General features: G+C 42.4%; 1 protein-coding gene across 1 annotated transcript in view; it reads right to left on the bottom strand.

Moving 5' to 3' along the window:
• The window catches only part of stk10 (serine/threonine kinase 10), a 61,477-nt gene that overhangs the window by 27,971 nt on the left and 10,124 nt on the right, over positions 1 to 23,382 (bottom strand). Inside the window, exons 2-5 of the mRNA XM_080434568.1 lie at positions 16,035 to 16,199; positions 7,751 to 7,799; positions 5,287 to 5,436; positions 560 to 632 (exon numbers count right to left, since the gene is read on the bottom strand). Of these exons, the coding sequence (XP_080290694.1) occupies positions 560 to 632; positions 5,287 to 5,436; positions 7,751 to 7,799; positions 16,035 to 16,199 (437 nt within the window). The remainder of the gene's footprint in view (positions 1 to 559; positions 633 to 5,286; positions 5,437 to 7,750; positions 7,800 to 16,034; positions 16,200 to 23,382) is intronic.

Genomic DNA, 23,382 nt, shown 5'->3' with positions numbered 1-23,382 from the left:
TTCACAAGTCAACTGTTGTTTGCCGATAATTTGCAAAGCGCCTCTGGCAAACACCAAACTCTTACATTTACTCAAGTGGTGTCATGTTAGGCTAACACTGTGTGATCCCAGTTTCATGTTGACTCAGTCAATCAGTGCGCTCAGTGAAAGGTGTACACCAAAGACTGCAGAGAGTTTTGAAACTATTCTGAGTTGTGCAATATAAAAGGGCAGGGTTAAGCTGTCATTGTACTGGGAGGGTATTCCGGATGCTAAACTATTCTGGTCAATGGATGACTGTTCACTGGCATATTCATAGACTTATGGGGCAAGGTCCAGAGGTACACACTGGTCTACCCTCAGAACTGGATTTCTCAGCATATGTACTCTGGTATGAGGCATTGAGCTGCAACTCTTGAGTGTGTGTGTGTGTGTGTGTGTCTATGTCTATATGTGGGTGGGTTCATTTGTGTGCTTTTCCAGGAAACAGGAAGTATATTCTTAGTCACACGTCTATAATTCAGTTTGTACAAACAGCATACCACGTTATTCCCATGTGTATCATGTATGTCCAACTCACCAGTACGGCGTTCCGATGAAAGAATCTCGTCTTTGCAAGGTTTTGTTATTCTTTGCCGACACGCCGAAATCAGCTGCGTGTGAAAAAGGGAGAGTAGAAAAAGACAGGGTTAACCACTTAAACCCTGGAAGTACTTTGTTGTACTTTGTAATAATACTTTGTGTCAAATGGCAAAAGTAGCCGATCTACAAGCTTGTTGATCAGCTCTTTATTGCTGTGTTTGCTTATTTTTGCTGAATGTTCACCCATTATGACATGCCCAGAATAGGGAAGCAAGGGTTCATGTGGTTAAGGGAGTTGAAAGACATTCCACAACACCATGTCTTTGTAAGAGACAATGATTGATAGTCGAGTTTGTAAAGCCCCCCCAATACGCCCCCCCCCCCCCCAACCCCTACCCCTCCCACCTCTCTGGTTGTGGGGACAGACAGATATGTTTCTACCTCGTAAAGACGTCATGACATCACACTGCAGGAGAGATGCAAAGCTAAACTCATTTGGATTTATAACACAAGTGCTGTGTTCGTCCTAAACAAGCTGTTCCCCATTCCCAAACATGACCCTGGGCTTATAGAAATATTGTTGGCTCATGCAGAACGCAATGTCTCCATGTCAGAACATTATGAGATACAGTTCCTGCACTCAAAGTGCGGCAGCGTTTGGCCTTAGGACTCGACTCCGTTCGCATGCAAGAGCAATCTGATCATTTCAAAGACACAAAGACAGGCATGTTTGTTTTACAGCGACTTGCGTCTGTCTGGTATCGTGGCCTGCAGTACAAATGACCGTGAACGTCCAGTCAGACATATGATTTGGACTGCCACAGTCTGGAATGTTGCAGAAAGGATTTTCTTGTTAAAACACACTATATGGTATTACGCAACACATCAGTTGATGTTTCAAGTGTCTCTGCCAACACCCTGGTGGATCAGAATTACAAATAACATTATACGATCATCAACCTTGCTTAGACACATCATCTGAACACTGGGTAGTTTTGGGGCCAATGTACACTATATGGTACTGTATATGGGCAACACTGCCAACCACCGGAAATTAAATATATTAAGATGGTGTGAACCGAAAGCACCTTTTTATTGTTATATTTTGTCTGCCTACTTTATGGATTAAACCACTTTCTGCATCCAATAAAGTGCTGGGATACATAAATCAATATTTTCTGGCAGTAAAGAAAGAGATACAGCTCCAGGCAATGTGCCTCAACGGTATTGCTCAAAACAAAAAACATATTTGCTCTGTAACCTGAAATCTCTGGTCCGGAGCGAAAGAGCCTGAAGCAGAATACAGAACAATTTACCTTTGTTGTGTGTGACTAGATTGGCACCCTCATGACCTTATGTACAAGTTTCTACAGTGCACCTGAGAGCTCACAGGTTGCATCAGACCCATAAACCCTCAGGTCCTCTTTAACACTGAGGCCTTGACTGTGATGTCAGAGACCTTAGTCTTTCTCAGACTATAGGAACAATCATTTAAGACAGTGGTTCTCAAACTTTGTTTAATTTCAAGGACCCCCATAACTCTTGAGTGTACAAGTGGAACCCCCTCAAGGAACCCTGAGGACCCCATTTGAGAACCACTGATTTAAAAGGTCTTGGTGTGGGTTCTTTGGCTTCATCTTTGACAAGAACAAAAAAAACGTTATGTCAAATGAGCAGTCCTACCATGATCACGTTTATTTAAATGTGAGTGTCACACAGCTCATCATGTTTATATATGCAGCATATAATGGTCATATATGCCCCAGACCAGTGTTTTTCGACCAGTCGACTCATGATCCAAGTGGCCCCCTGAGAGGATTCAACAGGATCGCAGATGACTGTGTTTAATCGACGGTCGTCCTGGTGTGAAACCAGTCGAGAACCGCTGCGACACACAGACAGATAATTTTCTCTTTGCGGTACGGGCCGATATGTTTAACTCAAGTCAACGACATCTAATTGCTGCCTTGTTTTGGAATTAATGCACAGTTGGGGAACTGTGGAGGGCTTTAAATGACTCAGTGTCGTGGCTTAACGAGTTCAGAGAGGCAACTCCCAGTGATTATATCTAGCTGTGGTGTGTTACAGGAAAGTATGTGAGGCACTACGAAAGGCCCCGCGACGGGAAGGAACAGTCAAACCCAATGAAGAAGATTGGCTGGGGAAATATGCCTGGGCAAAAAGCAAAAGTGATTAGGAATATTGATCTATAATTGCTCGCTACAAACCTACTTACATAACGTCAAAGATGGTTCACATCAGCATGCACAGCATGGCTGGGAGTGTATCCTATAAGATCACTGTGGTTCTTAAAGTGGGGATGTGAGGGGATTCCAGGGGGTCCCCAGCATTTGTTACTATAGCATCAAAATCAGTTTACACTATAACCCTATATACTGTAAATTGGCTACTTGGAAATAGGCGATCTACGCCTCGCGATGCTCAAAGCGCATCGAAATGTAAGCTTGCCTTGTAGATCGCCTGTTTTCCCCCCAAAAATAAGAATTTTGAATATTTTTTAAACATTTTAACTACACAAATCTTGGATCTTGTGTAAGATCCCTAGCACAGAATCTTTTCAGATGGGTGTCCGCGGACAAATACATATTGATTTGGTCCTTGACATGAAAAGGTTTGAGAACTTTAAGAGGAACGCTTTAAGAGGAATCATACTGACCACTTGGCTACAGTACAACCGAAACCTTTGGCTACACAATGTCAGGAATGCTGGGGTCTTCAGGCAGAGTGTTCAGATAGGCCATAAATCATATTAGAAAAAGGAGAAAATTGTGCAGAATGCTGCTTTCCCACACAATGCTCTCACATGGTCCTCCTCCTGCAGGGTTTCAACAGGGGGAGAGGGCCTCACTCTGTCTCTGTGTGTGTGTGTGTGTGTGTGTGTGTGTGTGTGTGTGTGTGTGTGTGTGTGTGTGTGTGTGTGTGTGTGTGTGTGTGTGTGTGTGTGTGTGTGTGTGTGTGTGTGTGTGTGTGTGTGTGTGTGTGTGTGTGTGTGTGTGTGTGTGTGTGTGTGTGTGTGTGTGTGTGTATATACACACACTTGTGAGGGTCAAATGTCCCCACAAGTATAGTACAATTTGAGAAACAGACATACCGTAGTGAGGACCATTTTCCTGGTTCTCACAGAAATGGTTGTTTTATGATATAAAAAGAACCAACAACTACTAAAAACTTTTAGATTTAGGTTTACAATTAGGAAAAGATTCAGGTTGGGATTAGGATTAGGCATAGTAGATGTTAGGTTTAGGGGTTGGGGTTGAATTTATGCCTGATTTATACTTGCGGGCTGGGCTGGTGTCATGCACCAGAAAATAGCCGATCTACAAGCTCAAGCTCAAAAAGTGTCATGCTTCGCAGCATGTCACTTTAAGAGCTTGTAGATCGGTGTTTCTTTCGGCGTTAGATTTACAGTTAAAAACGCCCCAAAATGGCATTCATAAAATTGTTGTCTCACAATTGATGTCCTCACAAGTATAGCAACACAAGCGTGTGCGCGTGTGTACAACATGAAGTGCATGAATGTGTGTATCAACATTCATGTGAGACTAAGGGACAACAGAGTCATCCTCCAAAGTCAACTGACGGGGCGCAACGAGAATGTGCTGTTTATCTGAGAATTAGTCAAACAGTCAAACAAGATGGGCTCTGCTGATGGCCTCTGCCCAAAATGAAATGTGATAAGACGCACGAATAAATGCATATTATTATGACAGACTGCACATCTATAAAATGAAAAACAAGCTAACATTTTCAAATATATAAGTGGTCACCACACAAAGAGCAACACTAGCCTATGTACACAGTATGTAGATAAAAAGTAGTATTATTTCCTGAGAAATAACGTATTTTTGTCCACATAGTCGGTGGTGAAACATTTAATTAATCATGATTAATCATTAATCATGTTGGCATAAATAAACAGATGCATTAACAGATTAGGTGGGTACACTGTATCCCTGCAGCTTAGTAGGTGTGAAGTGTTATATTGTTTATGTATTCCAGCTTCCCGGTAACAGAAGGGTTAGAAGTTGAAATAGAGCCGAGCCAATGTTCTGGAAAGGCATGTGAGAGCACATCAGTAGTGCATCAGTGTTCTAGGGCAGAGAGAGACGTGTATTCTGGTTCTTAGGATTCTATAAATAGGATCATTAAGATGACACCCTCTGGGGTCACTATCAAGCAGTGGAAAGTCGGCACACTGTCCGTAGAGAAAGGATTGCATACAACATAAAGCTGCTGCCGTGGGCAAACACCCAATAAACTTGCTTCTCCCGGCTCCTGCACCATTTGTACAGCATGGCTGAAGGTCGAGCTGTTTGTACTTATGTTTGTCTGTATGACCACACAAAAGATCAATTGGGGCAGGGGTAATGTTCCAGCCCATCACTGTTGTGACTGGGGTTTGAATCCTACTGGGTGCATCCAGCTTGGCCGGCTTCACGAGTGGAAGCCGGGACGAATATATCCGTAACTGCACTAGCGACTTAGGTTAGTCAGGGTTGGCCCGTCCAGCAGGGAGTGGAACTGGGAAAAATAGTGAAACGCGGCTAAATTGAGAGAAAAATTAAGGGGGGGGGGGGTTGGTGCTATCACAGCTTATTCTGCTACGTGCGTGATGACACGAAACAGAACATTAACAGGGCCAAGTTTAACGCACTGCAGCAGAGAACATGATCTACAACAACCCACAGAAAAGTGAAACCGTACCAAGTTTGATGTCCCCGTCCAGTGTGAGCAGGATGTTGCCGGCCTTCAGGTCTCTGTGGATAATCTTCATGCTGTGCAGGTAGTCCAGTGCCTCCAGCATCTGCCGGCCGACCACCTTTATCTGAGGCTCTGTCAGCCCGCGGTCCAACTCTGCATGGGGGTTGGGAGACGGAGGAGAGATGGAGAGAGAAGAGGGGTGAGAGAGGTGTGGTGATACAGTACCGTATAAGGTGAGTAGGGGGAGAAGGAGAGCCAGAGTGTGGCTTGGGAAGACGTGCGTGGGGGAGAGGAAAGGGAAGAGATCAGGAGGTGGAGAAGAGAAGGCAAGTAGTGAAGGTAAATTGTTAAATATTTACTCAGTGAGGCCTCAAAAAAGTAAATAATAATAATTCATATGTCTAGGTAATTGGTACAGATCACAGGATTCTCGTTTACTGCTCAATGACCAGGCCTGTTAATTGATTCAATAATAGACCCTTTCTGCAGCGGCAATCTTTACAGGTAAACACAGCTGAAGTTTTAATATAAAGGTACAGTGGGTACGTTAGTGTGCCAGCATGGACAGCTCCCATACAATTAACTTCATCCCGGCACAGAAGCGCCAACAGTAAACGAAACTCACCCGTAATTAACGTCATAACCTTCAGCTGTGTTTACCTGTCAGGTTTGTTTACCAACTCAGGTTTAAAAACTACAGCAGATTAAAACATGCTGTCTAGTAAGCAATGCAGCTGCAGGTAATAAAATTAATAATGGGTGTGTTAGATTTATGTGTGCCAAGAGCCATGTGTGTGCCAATGTGCAAGATAGACAGTACCGTAAAGGTCCTTGCACACTGGTGCGTCTTTTCGTTGCGTTTTTTTTACAACAATGAAAAAAATTGAAAAAACAATGAAAAAAAAAAAACGCAACGAAAAGACGCACCAGTGTGCAAGGACCTTGACACCCAAGTCTAACCACACGTCCACAGAAAAGCGCCCGTCTGTGTCTGCCATGCCAAGACGAGCCTCTTCCCAGCAGTCGAGCATCACGCTATAGACAGTGCTCTCGACGTTCCAGCAATTTATGCCAGAGCGCTCTGGGCGTCTTCAAGTTTCAAGGATTTTTACTTTTGAAGGAGAGCGTTGCTCATTAATCTCACCTGGCTTTGTCTGACAACTCGGTCATTTACGACCTGATGTTTGACTGTTGTTTCGGCTTGGCTATTTGTGCTAATAATACACGCAGATGACACAACGTCTGAGCACAGCAACAACAGCATCAATAAATGCTGCGTGCGAGCACGCCGGACGTGATTTCCAAAGCGCTCCTCCTCTCATAAAACTCTTTCTGCGGACCATTTCTTGATCAGTACTCCTAGAAAAGCAAAGCGCAGACAGATAGAAGCCAGTCCAGCTTCAGTACAATTCTCTGTGTATGTTTGGTTAGCTGTAGCTGAAGCATCGACAGCTGTATGAGGACACAGATTAGCCAGTAAAAACACAGCTGGGGGAATTCCCACACTGAGGGGACTCCGTCATGTGTGACGGCTTTCTACAGTGTTTCTAGAGCGTACAGGCATCATAGGAGTTAGTTGATGCGGTAAGACTACAACTTCAAGCTCAGTGTAGAGTAGACCAGTACTAAAAGGACCATAACGGTGGTCTGGCATGTTAGCCCATTGGCTACGACTTAGGGGACTGCTGACCAATTCCAAAGCATAAGGCCGTTTAAGCATTTTTTGTGTTAAATGGGCAGTATCATCTGGTGATCAGATGTCTGGCCTGAAACAAGAGCATAATGGCTCTCCTAAATCTGATGTAATGGTGCTGAGCGATAACGCTGTCATAACAAAGTAATTTCCTTCTGAAGGGCAAATGTCACTTGTGCCACACCTTGAAAACTTGACACTTGTGACACAACGGTACTTAGAAAACAAACAGAGATGCTGCGTTCACACTAGCAGCGACAAAGCGACAGGCTCCAAGTAATTTTCAACGGAAGCCAGCGACATGAACTTACAAAGTCATGCCCAAACCTTGCTGCCTGATGTCCGTGACGCGTTACAAATCAAAGTTGAGCTGGACACAACTTTGTATCAGCGCTCCAGTGACGCAGTCAATGTGTCAATCAATCATATGTTTTTATTTAAACATTTCCATGCCCCTGTCTCCCCACAATTCCTGCTCATAAACATAAACAAAAACTCTTTCTTGTCGATAACCAGTTCCCAGATTCTGGTAGAATCACTCCTTATATTTTGTTCTTCACTTTTGGCCTTATGATATGTTCTAACCAACGGAATATCATAGTCAAGATGCCACGGCACAGGCCTGGTTATCTGTTGTTTTGGGTACAGCTTGGTCCCTTGACACAAGCAAGTTCCTCTCTTAACTTTGTATATAACTAGGCTCTCTCCCTGCGTTCCCCAGAGAACAACTGTACCCACACCCTGAATGTTTTAAAGACCAACAGGGATACGTACCTAGCATCGTGGCATCCACGGCACCTCCAGGGCAGAACTCAATCATGATCTGCAGGAAGAAAGAAAGGATGAGGTTCAGGTTGATCCAGCATGATGTATACGGTTTTGATTGTCACGGCAAGAAATGTAACACTAGTGAAAAAGGGAAGGAGGGAATGAGAGATCAACCCTCTATAATAGAATATATTCACATTAATATACATAATGTTGCGTCAACAACAGTCAGGGCTGAGAGACAGGGAAAGGAAGGACCATTCACTCTTACCCTCTACCCACATTTGCATTAAACCTACACTAAACTGATAAGATGCCATCAAATACAGTATGATGACATTGCCAACGTTATAGTTCATGACCTTCTAGAACCATTTTATTTTAAACAGATAAACCTAAAAAGATGCCTGTGGGGGAATTCAGGTGTCAAAGCAGCAAGCAACACAGGAGAGGTACAGATAAGATAAATAAGAATAAAGATTGAAGCTAGTAGACATCTGCACTGGGTCTGAATTCTATAAAAAAACCTAAGTATACATGTACAATCTATCACCAATGAATATATGCATGATCAATGTACAGTACATATCTAATGAATATGAATGGATATACTGTACGTGCAGGCTATAACAGTGAAAACAAGACTGAATATGTACATGTATTATTAAGTCTATAACTGACATAACTAAACAAAAAGAAGGAAAAAAAAGTAACTGAATCCAAAAGCTATGGTGAACTGCAGTTAAAACTGCGGTACATTCTGGTTTAGTTAAATGTTTCTTCCACACCTGTAGTCAATGTGTACAACACACACTAAGAGTGTATGACACAAGAATAAACACATGCTTGTACTCATGCACACACACACACACACACACACACACACACACACACACACACACACTAAGTATTACTATACTTGTGAGGACATCAACATTTTAGGACTTGCCATGATTGCCGTGATTTTCTGAATGCCATTAAAAGGTTTTTGCCTATCTACATGCTCATTTTGTGAGCTTGTAGATCTGCTATTTTTGGTGCACAACACTGGCACGCAACTAAATATAAATCAGGCATAATTACAACCTCTAAACCTAACCTCTAAATACCTAATCCTGAATCATTTCGTAATTGTAAGCCATATACCCAAATCTTTTTATAACATAAAAACAAAAAATATTATTGTGACAAACAGTAACATTGTCCACAGTGTCTATTTCTCAAATTCTTGTGGGGAACGGGAACGCGCGCACACACGCACACACACACACACACACACACACACACACACACACTTTGTCAGACTGCAGTCCCAGGCTCATCCTGTGTAGCACAACACATGTACGCACAGGACTGCAGAGAGAGAGAGACTAAGAAAAACCTCCCTAAAAAGGTATTCGCTTGGCCAAGACTAACTTCCAACAATTTACTTTATTTCCTCTCCTTACATAGTCTGCCCGTCCGTTTGTGTCCGTCCGTCTCTCTTCCTTTCTCCAGCTGTCAATTGTGTCTTCTAAATGTGTCAAGCAAGTTTATGTGCAGCCAAGCAAAATACAGGGAAGAAGTTAGGATTTCATAATCACAGCCTCAGGATGCTGCAACCTAAATCTGTGTGTGTGTGTGTGTGTGTGTGTCAGGTTGTATGCATTATGTCCCATGTGTGTATACGCTCGAACAAATCCTAGCATTGTTTTAATTGGCCTTCAGATGACAAGTCACTGAGCATTGACCACAAGCGGCTCACAGCATACCTGCTGGGTGATCTCATACTTGTGTAATCATGTAAGAAACACACACACGCGCGCACAAACGCACACGCAGGTCCTCTAGCGTTGCCATAATAAAGTAACTAATCCAAACCATTCATTACAGTCTGACTGCTATGACAGCACTGTCCAAGTATCAGGCAGGCATTGGACTTGAGTGCAGAGTTTCAGCCCCCAGACAAAGGTGCACGCAAACACACAGGACAATCATGTGTCACTCATGTGCGACAAAGAAGCAAGGTATGCACTGAGTAAACAGAGATGTATGCAAAAAGAAATGTACCTGCACACACTAACAGGCATGCAGACAGCCACGGTGTCGTACTTATTGAAAACAGTGGGCTCTTGTGAGGTTTTGTAAACAAGATGACTATTATATTACAGGACCTGTTCCTTGGATACGACTCAGTCTTGAACACCCGACATCTGACATGATAATCTCAGCGATGATAAGCGCATCAGAGAGACAGATCGAGGCGAGATTAGGTGAGACATTGTCAACAATGTGACTGTCTGACGTCTTCAGTGGTTCTCAAAGCAGGGTCCGCGGACCACAAGGGGCCGTTGAGGGGGTTCAACGGGGTCCCCAACTGAATGATTGATAGTTAACAACCAAATGGACCCTTATTTCTCACTGAGTTATGGGGGGGTCCGTGGATTAATGTATACCAAACTGGGGGTCCTTGAAATTAAAAGATTTTACACAAGATTTTCAGGACTACATTAGAGTGTAGAGAAATTGAACATTAAGGATTGTACTGTGTATGCACACTATACACATACTGTGTATACTCTTATTGACTACCATATTTATGATGTGTCAATTTTTATGGATTTAATGCTGTGCAGTAGAGTTGTGTATTTTACTTTTGTGTTTTATTTACATGCCCTGGACCTACAGGTGGAAAATAGCAACTAGGTTTAATAAAGGCATGACTTCCATGTGAGTCTTGGATGTCACATGGTAAGTCTGTGACGTTAGTCCATTGATTTCCAGTATAGAACTAAAGTAAAAGAAAAAATGTAATAATATTCACAATGTCAAAAATAACTGCCGCCACAAGACAGTTGGTCCTGATCTGTCCATTGGTTTTTCAGTTTATCCACACACACACACACACACACACACACACACACACACACACAGAGAGAGATCCTCTTCTAGACGGCTCACCTCCGAGGAGACGCACCATAAAAACGTATTTTGATCAAAGCGGGCATTTCTAGCTAAACTCCTGTGATTTGTGATCATCAGTGACGTCATCCACATTCAACAACCTACATCCATATGACACATACATTCCTTTTCTCACACATGCAACCCAATTGCACCACCCATTATACTAGCCAACCTAAAAACTAATCTATTATGTGTTTGGGTGCAGCGTTTCTTCCCCGGCGTGGAGGAATTCCTGAAATAGTCCGGATGACGTCAGCATGGAGTGGCGGCTGTGGTGAGAGATGTTGTCCGACTGGTCGTGCAACATGCAAAGGAGTTCGAATACATGCACAGACAGGCATGTACAGGCATACGTTTATACGCACGTTCTCGCACCTGCACTTTCAATGACACATACTATATGCACGTACGCAGTAGGGCTGGGCAATTAACTGAAAAATATATCGAAACTGATATTTAGAACAGACTTTTCTTATATAGGGTTAATCAAATAATCAAGATTTTAAAAAATAATTATTTTAATATCAACACATTTCTTTTTTACCATGCACCTTCTCACACATGCACTGTGACTTGCACTCACACAATGTTACTTTCATACTTCTCCTGGGCAGACCTCACTCTTGCTGCTTGAGACAGTAATTTCCTACCTCATTTTCTTAGGAATTTAGAGAGTAGAACTCTGCTCAACACAAAAAGACCCGCTTCCTTCAAACCTGCCACCCCAAACACTAAGAAAAGGATCCCTCCATCAGCCACGCCACTCCATCAGAGTAGCGGTAACAGTCACATAACTGTTCACATCTAAGCACTGTGAGTGACACTTTCAACATTGAGTAATGCATCTGTGTCCTTCTTTGTATTCTTTCAATCTGATTTATACTTTGCTGTATAATTGTGTTACTTGCCGTAGATCTTGTAGATCGTTTATTTTCACCGACCCCATATAAGCATTACAGTATATGGGCAGTGCCAACAAGACATGACATACCGACTTGTATACCATTCTCTCCTGCATGGAGGGGACACCCAGCTATATACCAACATAAAGGAGAACTCAGGCACAAGAATGTAAAAATGGACACAAAGAGATCAAAGTTAACTGAAGAGAAGAGATTAAAAGAGCTACAATGGAGGGTTTTGGTCGAGAAGATTCGAGATCACGGTGGATAATTGTTGAGCCTCATCCATTGTTTAACGGACGATAGCTCTCCTCCTCGCATGGGTCCATTTAGCCGGACATATCTGTGTCTGCATCTCCATGTATGATGCCTTTGTCTGCTGTCGCTTGTCCATTTCTTTCTGTGTGTCTGTCTCTCTGTCTAACAGCTCATAGCAGCATTCCTTTACACAGAGAATTCACAAAGTCTGTTCCCTGCTTGTCAAGACACGGCCCACTTAAAGAAAGAGTTATATAGATCCTGGGGTACAAATTATACACATATTATAATTATACACACACAGATACTCAGACACGGAGGCAGACGAACACGCGTGCGTGTACACTACTTGCGGACTCATGCAGTGCAAAATCAGCACCAGAAAGATACAAGGTTCCTGCTAGGAATTTGGCTTCGGCACGTGAATATTTTATTCATAAGCCCTTTGGAATCGAACCTCCACAGTGACCTTTAATCGCTTCATCTTCAAGTCTGTCTGAAGAGGATTTCAGATAAAGAAATAAATCTGAAGTGGATTACACATAAAGAAATAAATCAATAAGGATTCATTACAATCCCTTCAATTCACCAAGCAAAACAGCAAAACAGGTCCACACACACACACACACACACACACACACACACACACACACACACACACACACACACACACACACACACACACACACACACACACACACACACACACACACACACACACACACACACACACACACACACACACACACACACACACACACACACGAGAAATTATAATTAAAAACAAGAGGCAAAGTGTGCATTGATGGCAAAGTGCAGTCTAGGTGTGGTGTACTAGACTGATAGTCACTAGTTATAAGTCACTAAGCAGAGAAGTATACATCTGATGACGGGATGTGCGCCCAATGATGCCAAACGATGTCTGATGTCACAGGCATACACTACATTTTGCAGAGAAATACACAGATATAGGGTATTTTTTACCACTCTAGATACTTTTGTATCAGAACAAAGGGATTTGGGTTCAAAATCGGGAAAAGTACTAAGGAACCACCAATTTTATCCAATCAGTAGAGAGATCTCATATAGGATTAGGATACATAATAAACAAGGGAAATTGGAAGTGATGAAACAAACAAATGAGCAGACAAAATCTGAAAACTATAAAACTGAAGCTGCTAAATGGATTCTCTCTCCTGATTGGATGAAATTGGTGTCCCACCTGAAAATGTATTTTCTGTTTACTAAAGAGCTGGAGAGACACTATAACAATTATAAAACATTAACTGCTCCCCCCCCCTTTTCTCCCCAATTTAGCAGTTATGCCAATTCATTCACATTTGAGTGCTGTCACTGCTGTTGGACCTACTGACTGACCTGCCAGTGAGGAGCCTGCACATGCACATGATTCCACTCAGAGATAAGAGACTAAATGCTTTTGACATTATATCACTAACTTTTGTGAGAGGTGATATGATGTCACACTGCAGACACACAGGAATTATGGGTAGTTTGCAAAGCATTTTTTTCTGTATAGTATGCACGTCCTGTAATGTAATATCCATATACACTGTTGTTGTTGCTCATGCGTCATTGTTCGATGTTGGGCTGTCTACACACTACACATCAACGCAAACTCCTTGTGAGCCTATGCTGATAAAGTGTTCCTGATTCTGAAAGTAGAACACCCAACAGAAATGCAGATGCATCATCTGCATTTAAATTACACTACGTCTGTAAAGAATCCAGCAAGTATTTGCTTATACGACCGTCTTTTTTTATCCGCATTTCTCTCACTATATGTCGCTCTGTTGGTTCTTGTCAGTGTGCTAATGTCAGCAGTGTGGTTGCTGCGATAAAGGCCCCAGGTTTCTCACGCTGTGGGCCTGGCTGGCTGGCGGGCTCACTGACTTCCAGACCAGCGAGAAGTACAAACAGCCCTTCTCTCTCTCTCGCTCTCTCTCTTGCTCCATCTATCTATTTCACCGTCTCTGCCCGCGAGGCAGAGAAAGGGGTGGGTGGGCACTGGAATGCAGCGTGCCTTGCCACCCTCTGCCCTGTCCACCCACCTCTCTGGTTGAAAGGGCAAGGCGTGTCGACGTCTGAACCGACCAACCTCTGAGATTTCATTCTCCGTATCCTGTCATGGCGGTAAGATACGACCGTGATTACCGTGTTACTGTACAGTAAGTACAGCCTGTTCAACATTTGTCATCCTATATGTTGCGTTTGTAGAAAAAAGTGGGTTTTATGGTCAAACGCCTCTATCCATTCAGACGTATTGCAGGAAAAAGCACCCTAAACTGACTATCCTATCCAAAAGAGGAAGTGTTTGAGGTTGTTCTTAAAATACAGTCAGAATATATATACCGTATAAATATAAGTTGGGAGTGTATGTGTGTGTGTTGCAATGGTGGGCTCAGAACCGACAGAGGGTGGGGGTCATAGAATAGTATATATTATGTATATTTTCAAGGACCCGTGAGCAGGATCATAGAGAGAAAGCTGAGCCCTGTACACATACAGGAAATGTGTGGTCTGAATGCTGTAGGTAGGTGGTTTTGTGCAGAGTTCAGACCTCTAACTAAACACCACAAGCTGACACAGTCTCACAATGCAACCTTCTACGCTCAGGAATTCCAGCTATGACTTGCTCACCCCCAACTAGTTCTGGGGCTGTGGCACACAGCTGCATGTGCATGCATACACATGTGTACACGAGTCCATATGCACATAGAGGCACGTAAAGAAATCAGGGTTGCATTTACTTAAGTCGAGTTGCACTGAATAATAAGTAGGTCGGGAGATGGCTTATTGTCGGTATCAGCCGAGTAACACGCTTAACATGCTGATCATACCACAACAAGAAATCCTTGATTGTTGGAAAATAATTTAATATACTGTAGTACTTCAACAATGAATGAAACCTTTTCTTATTGGCCCCAAAATAAAGTATTTCACCACCACCCTGGCTAAAGCTGGACAAACAAGTTGAACATTGGTCTTTTAAGGCTTTACGGCACATAAACAAGTAATTGCCCGATGTTCTCTCTCTCACACACACACACACACACACACACACACACACACACCCACCAACTTAAGACATAAAATGAGTGTCATGGTGCCTCCATTTCATGCTTTGAGAAATCCCAACTTCCCCACACGCATTACATTTCACTTCATGTCGCGCACTTGGCATCTCACTGGACTTGAAATTGCGCCATCTCCGTTTATAGACTCAAAGGTCATTGAAAATAAGACAAGACATTTCTCAATTTAGCCTAAAATTAGTGATTTCAAATTCCTTTAAAGTTTATAATAACATGAGACGTGCTACAGGGTCAGAGGAACAGAAACAGCTATTTTTAGCTTTTAGATTGCTTTGTAATTCCTCAGATATTCAATTTCAGGGACCAGAGTGATTCATAGGGTCACAATTATTTGTCTTGGCAAGATACGTACAGTAGACGGGTAGATTATAGAGTATGTTAGAGTGAACGCAATGAGAGCCGAGGGAGAGGAAAAACAACCCTGGCATACATGGAAGAGGATATGAAACCTTCGGGTCAAGACAGGTCAGATCAGGCCATTAACTCACCAGTTGCCCTCGGTCTCCTCAATTAAAGCAGAGACAAATGAATAAATAAATAAATGGTGCCTTTATATAGCGCCTTTATATAGCGCCTGTATATAGCGCGCTTTACAATGTGCATTACATTCACCCATTCTCACACTGAAGGTGGAGGAAATCATGCCAGGCACCAACCTGTTCACTATAGGAGCAGTTAGTGGTTCAGTGTCTTGCTCAAAGACACTTCAACACCAACCAAGGGGGAGCTGGGGATCGAACCAGTTAACTTACGATTCCCAAGTGGCCGCTCCAACTACTAGGCCACTCCCACCCCAAACCAAATCAGCGCCTCACAATGCAAGGCGTTGTGCGCTTGTAGATGTTAAAAAATATATATACACACATGAAAAATTGTGAATTTATTAGAAAGATTTTGAAACATTGTTCAAGTTTTTGAAAATGTTCACCTATAATGATATGCCCAACATAGGGATGCCAGGGTTAAAAATTTGATTAAGAGAAGAGAGAAATCTCTTTCATAGAAGGAATGGGCAGTGAAAGCCCACAACATCAAGAGAACTTTGAGTCGTTTGAAGGCCGCGTTTCTTACCCAGAGTTTGTTGTCATGATAGAATGCATCAAGCAGCTTGACGATGTAGTGATGGTCACATTTAGCCAGGATGTCGATTTCCACAATGTAATCCTCCAGTTCCTCCTCAGATTTAGTCTCGATCACTTTGGCCGCGGCCAGGGCATTCGTCTCCTTGTTCCTGGCCTGAAAAAAGACAAAAGGTAAAACTACATTAAAATGCAGCACGCATTGATTTATTATGGACCGTTTAAAATGTTTCACCTTTTCAATATAGTCAAAACTTTGCCCTGATCTATCATTTGACAGCAGTTTAACATTCCAGGTTACTGGAGAAGCAATGTGATGATGTCAATTCACTGTGCATCACATGCCCTTTTTTGGTTTGATTCAAAGTTAAAATATAGCCTAATTTATATTCTACACAGCACTGCCGCTTGCTCAAACTAACCAATTTTCAAGCTACTATACATTGCTTGAACATTTTTCTGTTCTTTTTTGTTATTTCCTGTGTGTATGTTAGGCTTTACAACTTTTTTATTTTAGAATGTTTTTGCCTGCGTCATGCCCTAAACAGGGAACTAAAAATTTCCTTTTGAGCTCCAGTTAAAGAAAGATTCAGACAGTCAGTAGTAACGAGATTCCAAAGCTAGATGAACTCTACTTGTCTATTACTCTGCAAATCCACTTTCTCTGGCTAAAGCTAGATTTTAATCCAATAGCATAATTATGGTCTTAATACTGTAGTCCACAGGGCATAGATGCTATTCTGCAAAAAGCATCAGTATGCTGGACATGCACAGTACAGATAACAATGTTCACACTGAGCAGAGATCATAGCGTTGGCTTTTGTGGTCTGGGGTTGGTGTTAGCTGGGGTGGAAACTCTGGCTGGCAAACGTACTCAGCCCCCACTTCATCTGAATGGATGAATTATGTGAAAAACATTATCAGATTCAGACGATCAGACGCAGTTGAGGTCAGACAGTGAGTGAGCATATTGAAACTGAATCCAATATTCTATGATGAGTTAATTGTCTTGGTAGACAAACAAAAGGTTCTTGAAATCATAAAAACAGTCACAGCCATACAATGTTTATGGAAATGGGACGTATTGGTGAAATATGTCCACGATATTAATAAAAATGTCAACAGTCATGGTCACTTGGTGTGAGCACACAGAGGGAATGCACAGCTACTCAAACACATGCTGAGATAATTGTAATGATATGAAGAAGAAATCACGGTGTTAAAAGCCTTCACCGCAGGCTAATGAACAACAAACACTGCAGGCGCAAAACAAGCATTCAAAGCTTCCACCTGGAAAATTCGTAGGACTTAGAAAGAGAGCAATCACATGCACACGTGTCTATAGCCAGTCAGTCTGCAGCTCTCACATAGCCCGGTGGAAAGCCAAAGGGAGCCAGAAACACTTAAGCGACGCAGGGCTGTAATTAAAATGTTGACTAACCACCAGTTAGAGGCACAACAGGAAACAGAAACTCCACACCCTCTCGGAGCGAGCGGGCAACAAGGACGAACCACGGAACCCAAAACGTGTATGTTGGGTTAAGCTAATGCACATGCTCATATGCACACAAACGCACATGCTTTGACACCAACCACGCTTATGCATGAACGCCTACACAAAAGTAGCACATGTGTCTCCGAGTGCACATACCATTCCCAGCGATGAGAGTATAGAGATTATAAAAATCATTAATTATTGATCGTTTTTTATGGAAAATCACACAAAAACACCCAGACTTTAGTGTGTGGAACCACAAATACATGATCTATGTTTGTGTGTGATGACTAGAATGTTGTGAGAACACAGATTGCAGGAGTGATGACCTGACTGTATGACTGTTCTCAGAGGTCGGTGCCACAGCAAGTAGAAGGTGAGGTTTAATGCGGCCTCAAAATAAAATGCACAAAAAAAAACAATAAACAGAAACCGTGAGCAGAAGTGTCTTGTGATCACCTGACATGTACTAGCAAAAAAAAAAGCAAAAAGCAAATCTGCAAACTCAAAACGCATTGCATCGCGATGCACTGTGAGCTTGTATATTGGCTAGTTTCACTAATTGTCATACGACAAATTATATAGGCTTAAGTGGTTAAAAATCAATATAAATGAGGAATGGAACACTGAATATCAAACTTCCCTTGGAGTCAATCACGCAATACATCGCTGTAGCGTACTGCCCAAAAAGTCTTTGCTGATTATGGAGATTATTTTATGCTGGTTATTTCATTTTGTTCTATCCGTCTGATCCCTGCCTACGCAACCGTCTCTGAGCTGATCCAGTGTGCATAAGACCTTGCTTTTTCCTGTGATTATAGTCTTTAAAAACTCTGAAGATGAATAGGATCAAGGCTCTTGACTTGTATAAGGGGTGTCTCAATTAAGAAAATCATCAAACTAGCCTACCTGTTGGCTTAGTCATAGAGGATTACCTTTATGAATTATTATTATTTATTAATCCCCATGGAGACTGAATTGTTATCCACGGTATCAATAAAGGTCTATCTATGTACGAGTAAATTATGATTCCACTCAGTTTTTATACACACAGACCTGAAACAGAGACATGCACACCTATAGTGCCTATAGACATGCAATGTGGCGTGATGGGCTGCCACATAGCAGTGCCCAGGAGCCATTAGGGGGACGCTGCTTTGTTCCAGAGCACCTCAGCAGTGCCCAGATGTTGAACTGGAACCTCTCCAGCTACCAGTCCACCCTCCAGTTCCCAAGCCAGGTCCGTACAGATTGAGCTACTGCCGCCTGCGCTACGACCCTGTTGGTTAAATGCTTAATTAACCACTTAAGCCCTATTTTATACTTTGTCGTACAGTGTTGTGCGAAAATAGCCAAACTACGCCAATCTATGCAAAGCTTACAATGTGTCACATTGCGACTAATCTCTCAAGAACAGATTCTGCTCTGCGTTGGAATCTGTCGTGAAGGTTCGTCATAACGTGTACGCACTGTGTGGCCGTGGGCGTGCCTTCAGATCAGGAAGCAGGCCGCGCTTTACCCAATCAAATGTAGTGGCGGGATTTACGTGTCCGCTGATCCTTCCCTACTCGAAACAAGCCGAAACTAATTTAACAATGGCGTCCGCGGAGCAGACAAAACCACGGAAAGATATTCACATTTTAACTTGCTCTTTCATCATAGAAACAAGTGGGCTTATAACCAAAACGATCCATGTTCTCTGGGAGAAGTGGTGTTAGTGTTCCGTGTAGAAATATTGTTAGTGGGAATGAAAACATAGTCGCACCACCCGGAAGTGGAGCGTGAAGGCAGACTAAAACCCTGGTTTCCTTTGTGCACGTGTGCTGCGTCGTCATTGTCCCAGAGCCAACATGAGATAGTGCAAACAGCAGAGGGCGCTGTTTTTCATTCTCATTTGGCTTTGGGTTCCCAGATTGCATTGCGACAGCTTTAAAAAATATATTTTTTAAACATTTCTGCCTATAATGACATGCCCAAAATACAAATTGAAAGTGGTTAACTATTCAACGGACAGTAGGGTTCCTCGAGACTTCCTCGTCAAGTGAAGAAGTGAAACCTTTTACTGAAATAAGAGCCATTCAAGAAACATGGAAGTGGGCAGAGAGCTAGTAGGGTGTTAGTGTCAATTAGCCAGACAATCTGAGATCTCTGGCTCCGCCCACCGATACGTCTGGTGACATCTAAATTCAATGAATGGGCTAGCGCTGGGCGGGGAAAAAAATAAATAATAATAATTGCATCGCAGAACCATTATGCAAAGACTTTATGCTGGTCCTTCATTTTTAGACCGTATGTGTGTGTGTGTGTGTGTGTGTGTGTGTGTGTGTGTGTGTGTGTGTGTGTGTGTGTGTGTGTGTGTGTGTGTGTGTTTTTTGAGGGACAAATGTCCCCACAAGTATAATCAAATTTGAGAATGTGAGACTGAGACTGTGGTTTTAAGGTTGAAAATGATTTAGAGTTTGGTTTACATTTAGGAAAAGATTAGGATTAGGTTAGGATTGGCCATTTAGAGATTAGGTTTAGGGGTTAGGCTTAAAGTTATGCCTGATATACTGTATACTTAGTTACGCGCCGTGACGCATTGTGAGCTTAAGCTTGTAGATCTGATATTTTCAGCTTTAGGGTTGGGTTAAAAAAAATGTGTGTGCGTGCGTGTGCATGCATGTTTGTGCAATGTGCATGCATGAATGTGTATCCACCATCACCCAGTGACCTAGAGACTGTGGACAGACAGACTAAACAGACTGGTGGGGATCAGATGCCTCACAGGGCTTGTGGGAAAACATCTGGACAAACAGAGCATGTCACACAAAGGAACACACACACAGACACACAGACACACACACACACACACACACACACACACACACACAAAAACAAACACACAGCAAGCCTTCTTGGTACACTGTGTGTGTTGTCTGGTTTGTGTGTTTGCGTGTGTTTGTTAATCCCGAGCTCCCGGAAAGCTGATCTATCCCCAGTAGGGGAAAGCCCCTGGTGTGCGTGAACAGGACTTCTATCTCTCCTGCCATGCAACCATCAAACGCGTCGTGTTTAACAAGCCCTGACAATATGCGGCGCAGTTACCCGACACGGTCACCTCTCTCCTAACCTCGCTCCTCTTCCTTTCTCTCTGTCTCCGTCTGTAGCTTACCAAGTAAAGCGTAGCATTAACCGTTTACCAGGTTATCTGTGGGCCAAAATAGGAACCAAGCACTGTAAGAGATCGTTGATCTCAAGATGGACAGTCTCTGTGTTGACAACACAGAGACACATGCAGTTACTAGGGCTGCAACTATCGATTATTTTCCTGGAAATTATTCTATTGATTACAATTATTTTATTAATTGAATAATCGAGAAGCGCGTTTTTTATAATAAAAAATGATTACTATCCACAAATACTAATAGAAGTGGAAAAATTCTAATATTTATTTTTATAATTGACTTCACAATTAAATCGATTTCTCTGCTTAAACACTAAAGCCATTTTACTCTGTATGTACGTCGCACAACGGTGTCGTGCAAAACTACCAGAAATAGCCGACCAACAAGTTCACAACGTTGCAGGATGCGATATGTTGTGAGCTTGTAGATCGGCATTTTCTGTAATTTTGAACATTTCTGGGATTTTTTCCTTCCACGGCCAAATACATATCTAAAATTTTTTTCTAAATCCTAACAGTATGTTGCTATATCAGTGGTGCTCCAACTTTTTACTTTTTTTACTCTGTACTGCACTATGAGCTTGTATATCTGCTATTGTTGAATAGCCAAAGAAATCTAAAATGACACAGATGATTAATACTGCAGATGACTAAAATATAGACTCCAACATTTGCTAATAACAATATGTAAGCCATATTTCTGCAGACATGCAATATATTGGATAATGTATATTGTCGCTGTCGGGCAGACTCTATTTTAACATACAAGAGTGTCGCACAAAAGTAGTGAAAATAGCAGATGTACAAGCTTGTAGATCTTGATCGGCTATTTTCACCATTTTAAAATGATTAGAAAATCTTAATAAAAAAGGAACGTTTTGACCATACAAGGTTTCCACCCGACAGCAACGATATATGGGATATCTGGCATTAGTAGTTAGTTACCCATTAAGGCAGGGAGATAACCAATGTGATGACTGTTCCAACATACACGGTCCAGTGGTGAAGAGAGAAGAACATGCAGACATAAAGAGAAGCGGTCTGCTTGTGTCTGTCAATTATAACTTTGTTTCCATCGCTCTATAGTCTTCTTTATAGGCCTTTTAACTGCTGACCCCCTGCTCCAGTGCACACACACATATGCACATGCACGCGCGCACGTCTGAGTGGGAACAAGATTGAGGAATGTGCTTCTGGGTTTCAGCTGGCTGGTGGGATGGGAGATGAATGAATTTCGCATCTTCGTGTGTTTGTGTGTGCGCGTGCATGTGTGTACTGGAAACAAGAGGAAATTGCACTGAAACGCCTCATTGTATCCCCCATGGGACCCCTTGACTGGAAGCTAGCACAGTGTCAGGCGTGTGTGTGTGTGTGTGTGTGTGTGTGTGTGTGTGTGTGTGTGTGTGTGTGTGTGTGTGTGTGTACACTCGTGTACAGTGCACACATGAGAGAAATGTGCATGTGATTGCAGGAGGATTTACAATCTCAGTTACCTAAACTGGGAAAAATGTGTCACCAAAAACTGCTTCCAGAACGGCAACCAACAGCTAAATCCTGCACCAATCTCAGTTGCATTAACTCAACTGTTTGACGCAGATCAGATATAGTGCTGATTTAAGTTTCCCCAATGAAAAGATAGTGCTCAGCTCACCTCTAAAGACCACAAACAATAAGTGAAGACTGTGAGTTTCGGTAAACTAACCGTGACTGTCTGTCGCTTCAGTCGACGCCACGACAGACAGTCATATGGGATGAATTATGGCTTTAGATGGCTAGATATCCGACAGGCTACAGTTTGCCCATGTAACCATTTCCTCCACCCCATTGGTGGCCAAGTCTACACAGCAGCAACAAAAAGATCAAGCCTAACTAACAGATAGACCTTAATAGACCTATTGCTGCTTCACAACGGGCAAGAAAGCTCAAAGCGGTAAAATTATCCGTTTGCCACCCATACATAAACACACACAGACTGGTAACAAAACACCCTCCACACACACACAACCTGAGATTGCTGCCCTCACAACACTGTTTGTCAAACCCACTCCAGTAGTAGATAAACTGGTCAAATTGACCGTGACGGTCATAAACAGAGACAAGAATTCTGGCTAGAGCTTCACAATTAATAGAAAGTTAATAAATAAATAAAATCCAGAGTTTAGATTTCACAATTATGTAATGATAAAACTAAATAATTCAAACTTCTTATTTAGCCTTCACCATGCCCCTGTCTCATTGCACAAGGGTTAACAACCAGAACATTGGACAACCCATCACCCCATCCATCAGGCTCTCAGAGGAACAGTAAAATCACAGAGGCCATTACATACAAATTGGCCATAGATTGTAGAAATAATCGCAATGAACAACAAAGGCATTACAAACAGTATAAAATCATCTTTTCTACCACAACAAATCATTGTAATCAATGAATGTGATCAATAATCTTTCTTACAATATTCAGTAAAATATTTGGGATTATAATTTTAGTCATAATCCTGGCCGATTTTTTCATTACATGGAATTTGGAGCGCTGTGGGAACAACCCATCCCTGAGGTCAATCTCCTCCACGTATGAGTGTTATGACCTGGTGTGCCGACATGTGCATTTTGTAGCGTGTCATACACCCTGTACGAAACACACTCACACACCTTGTATAACAATTAGCGTGTAAGACC

This window comes from Gymnoscopelus braueri (genome assembly GCF_963280865.1).
Source record: "Gymnoscopelus braueri genome assembly, chromosome: 8".
NCBI lineage: Eukaryota > Metazoa > Chordata > Actinopteri > Myctophiformes > Myctophidae > Gymnoscopelus > Gymnoscopelus braueri.
The sequence above is the reverse complement of the archived record's forward strand: the minus strand, read 5'-3'. Positions and strand labels throughout refer to the sequence as shown.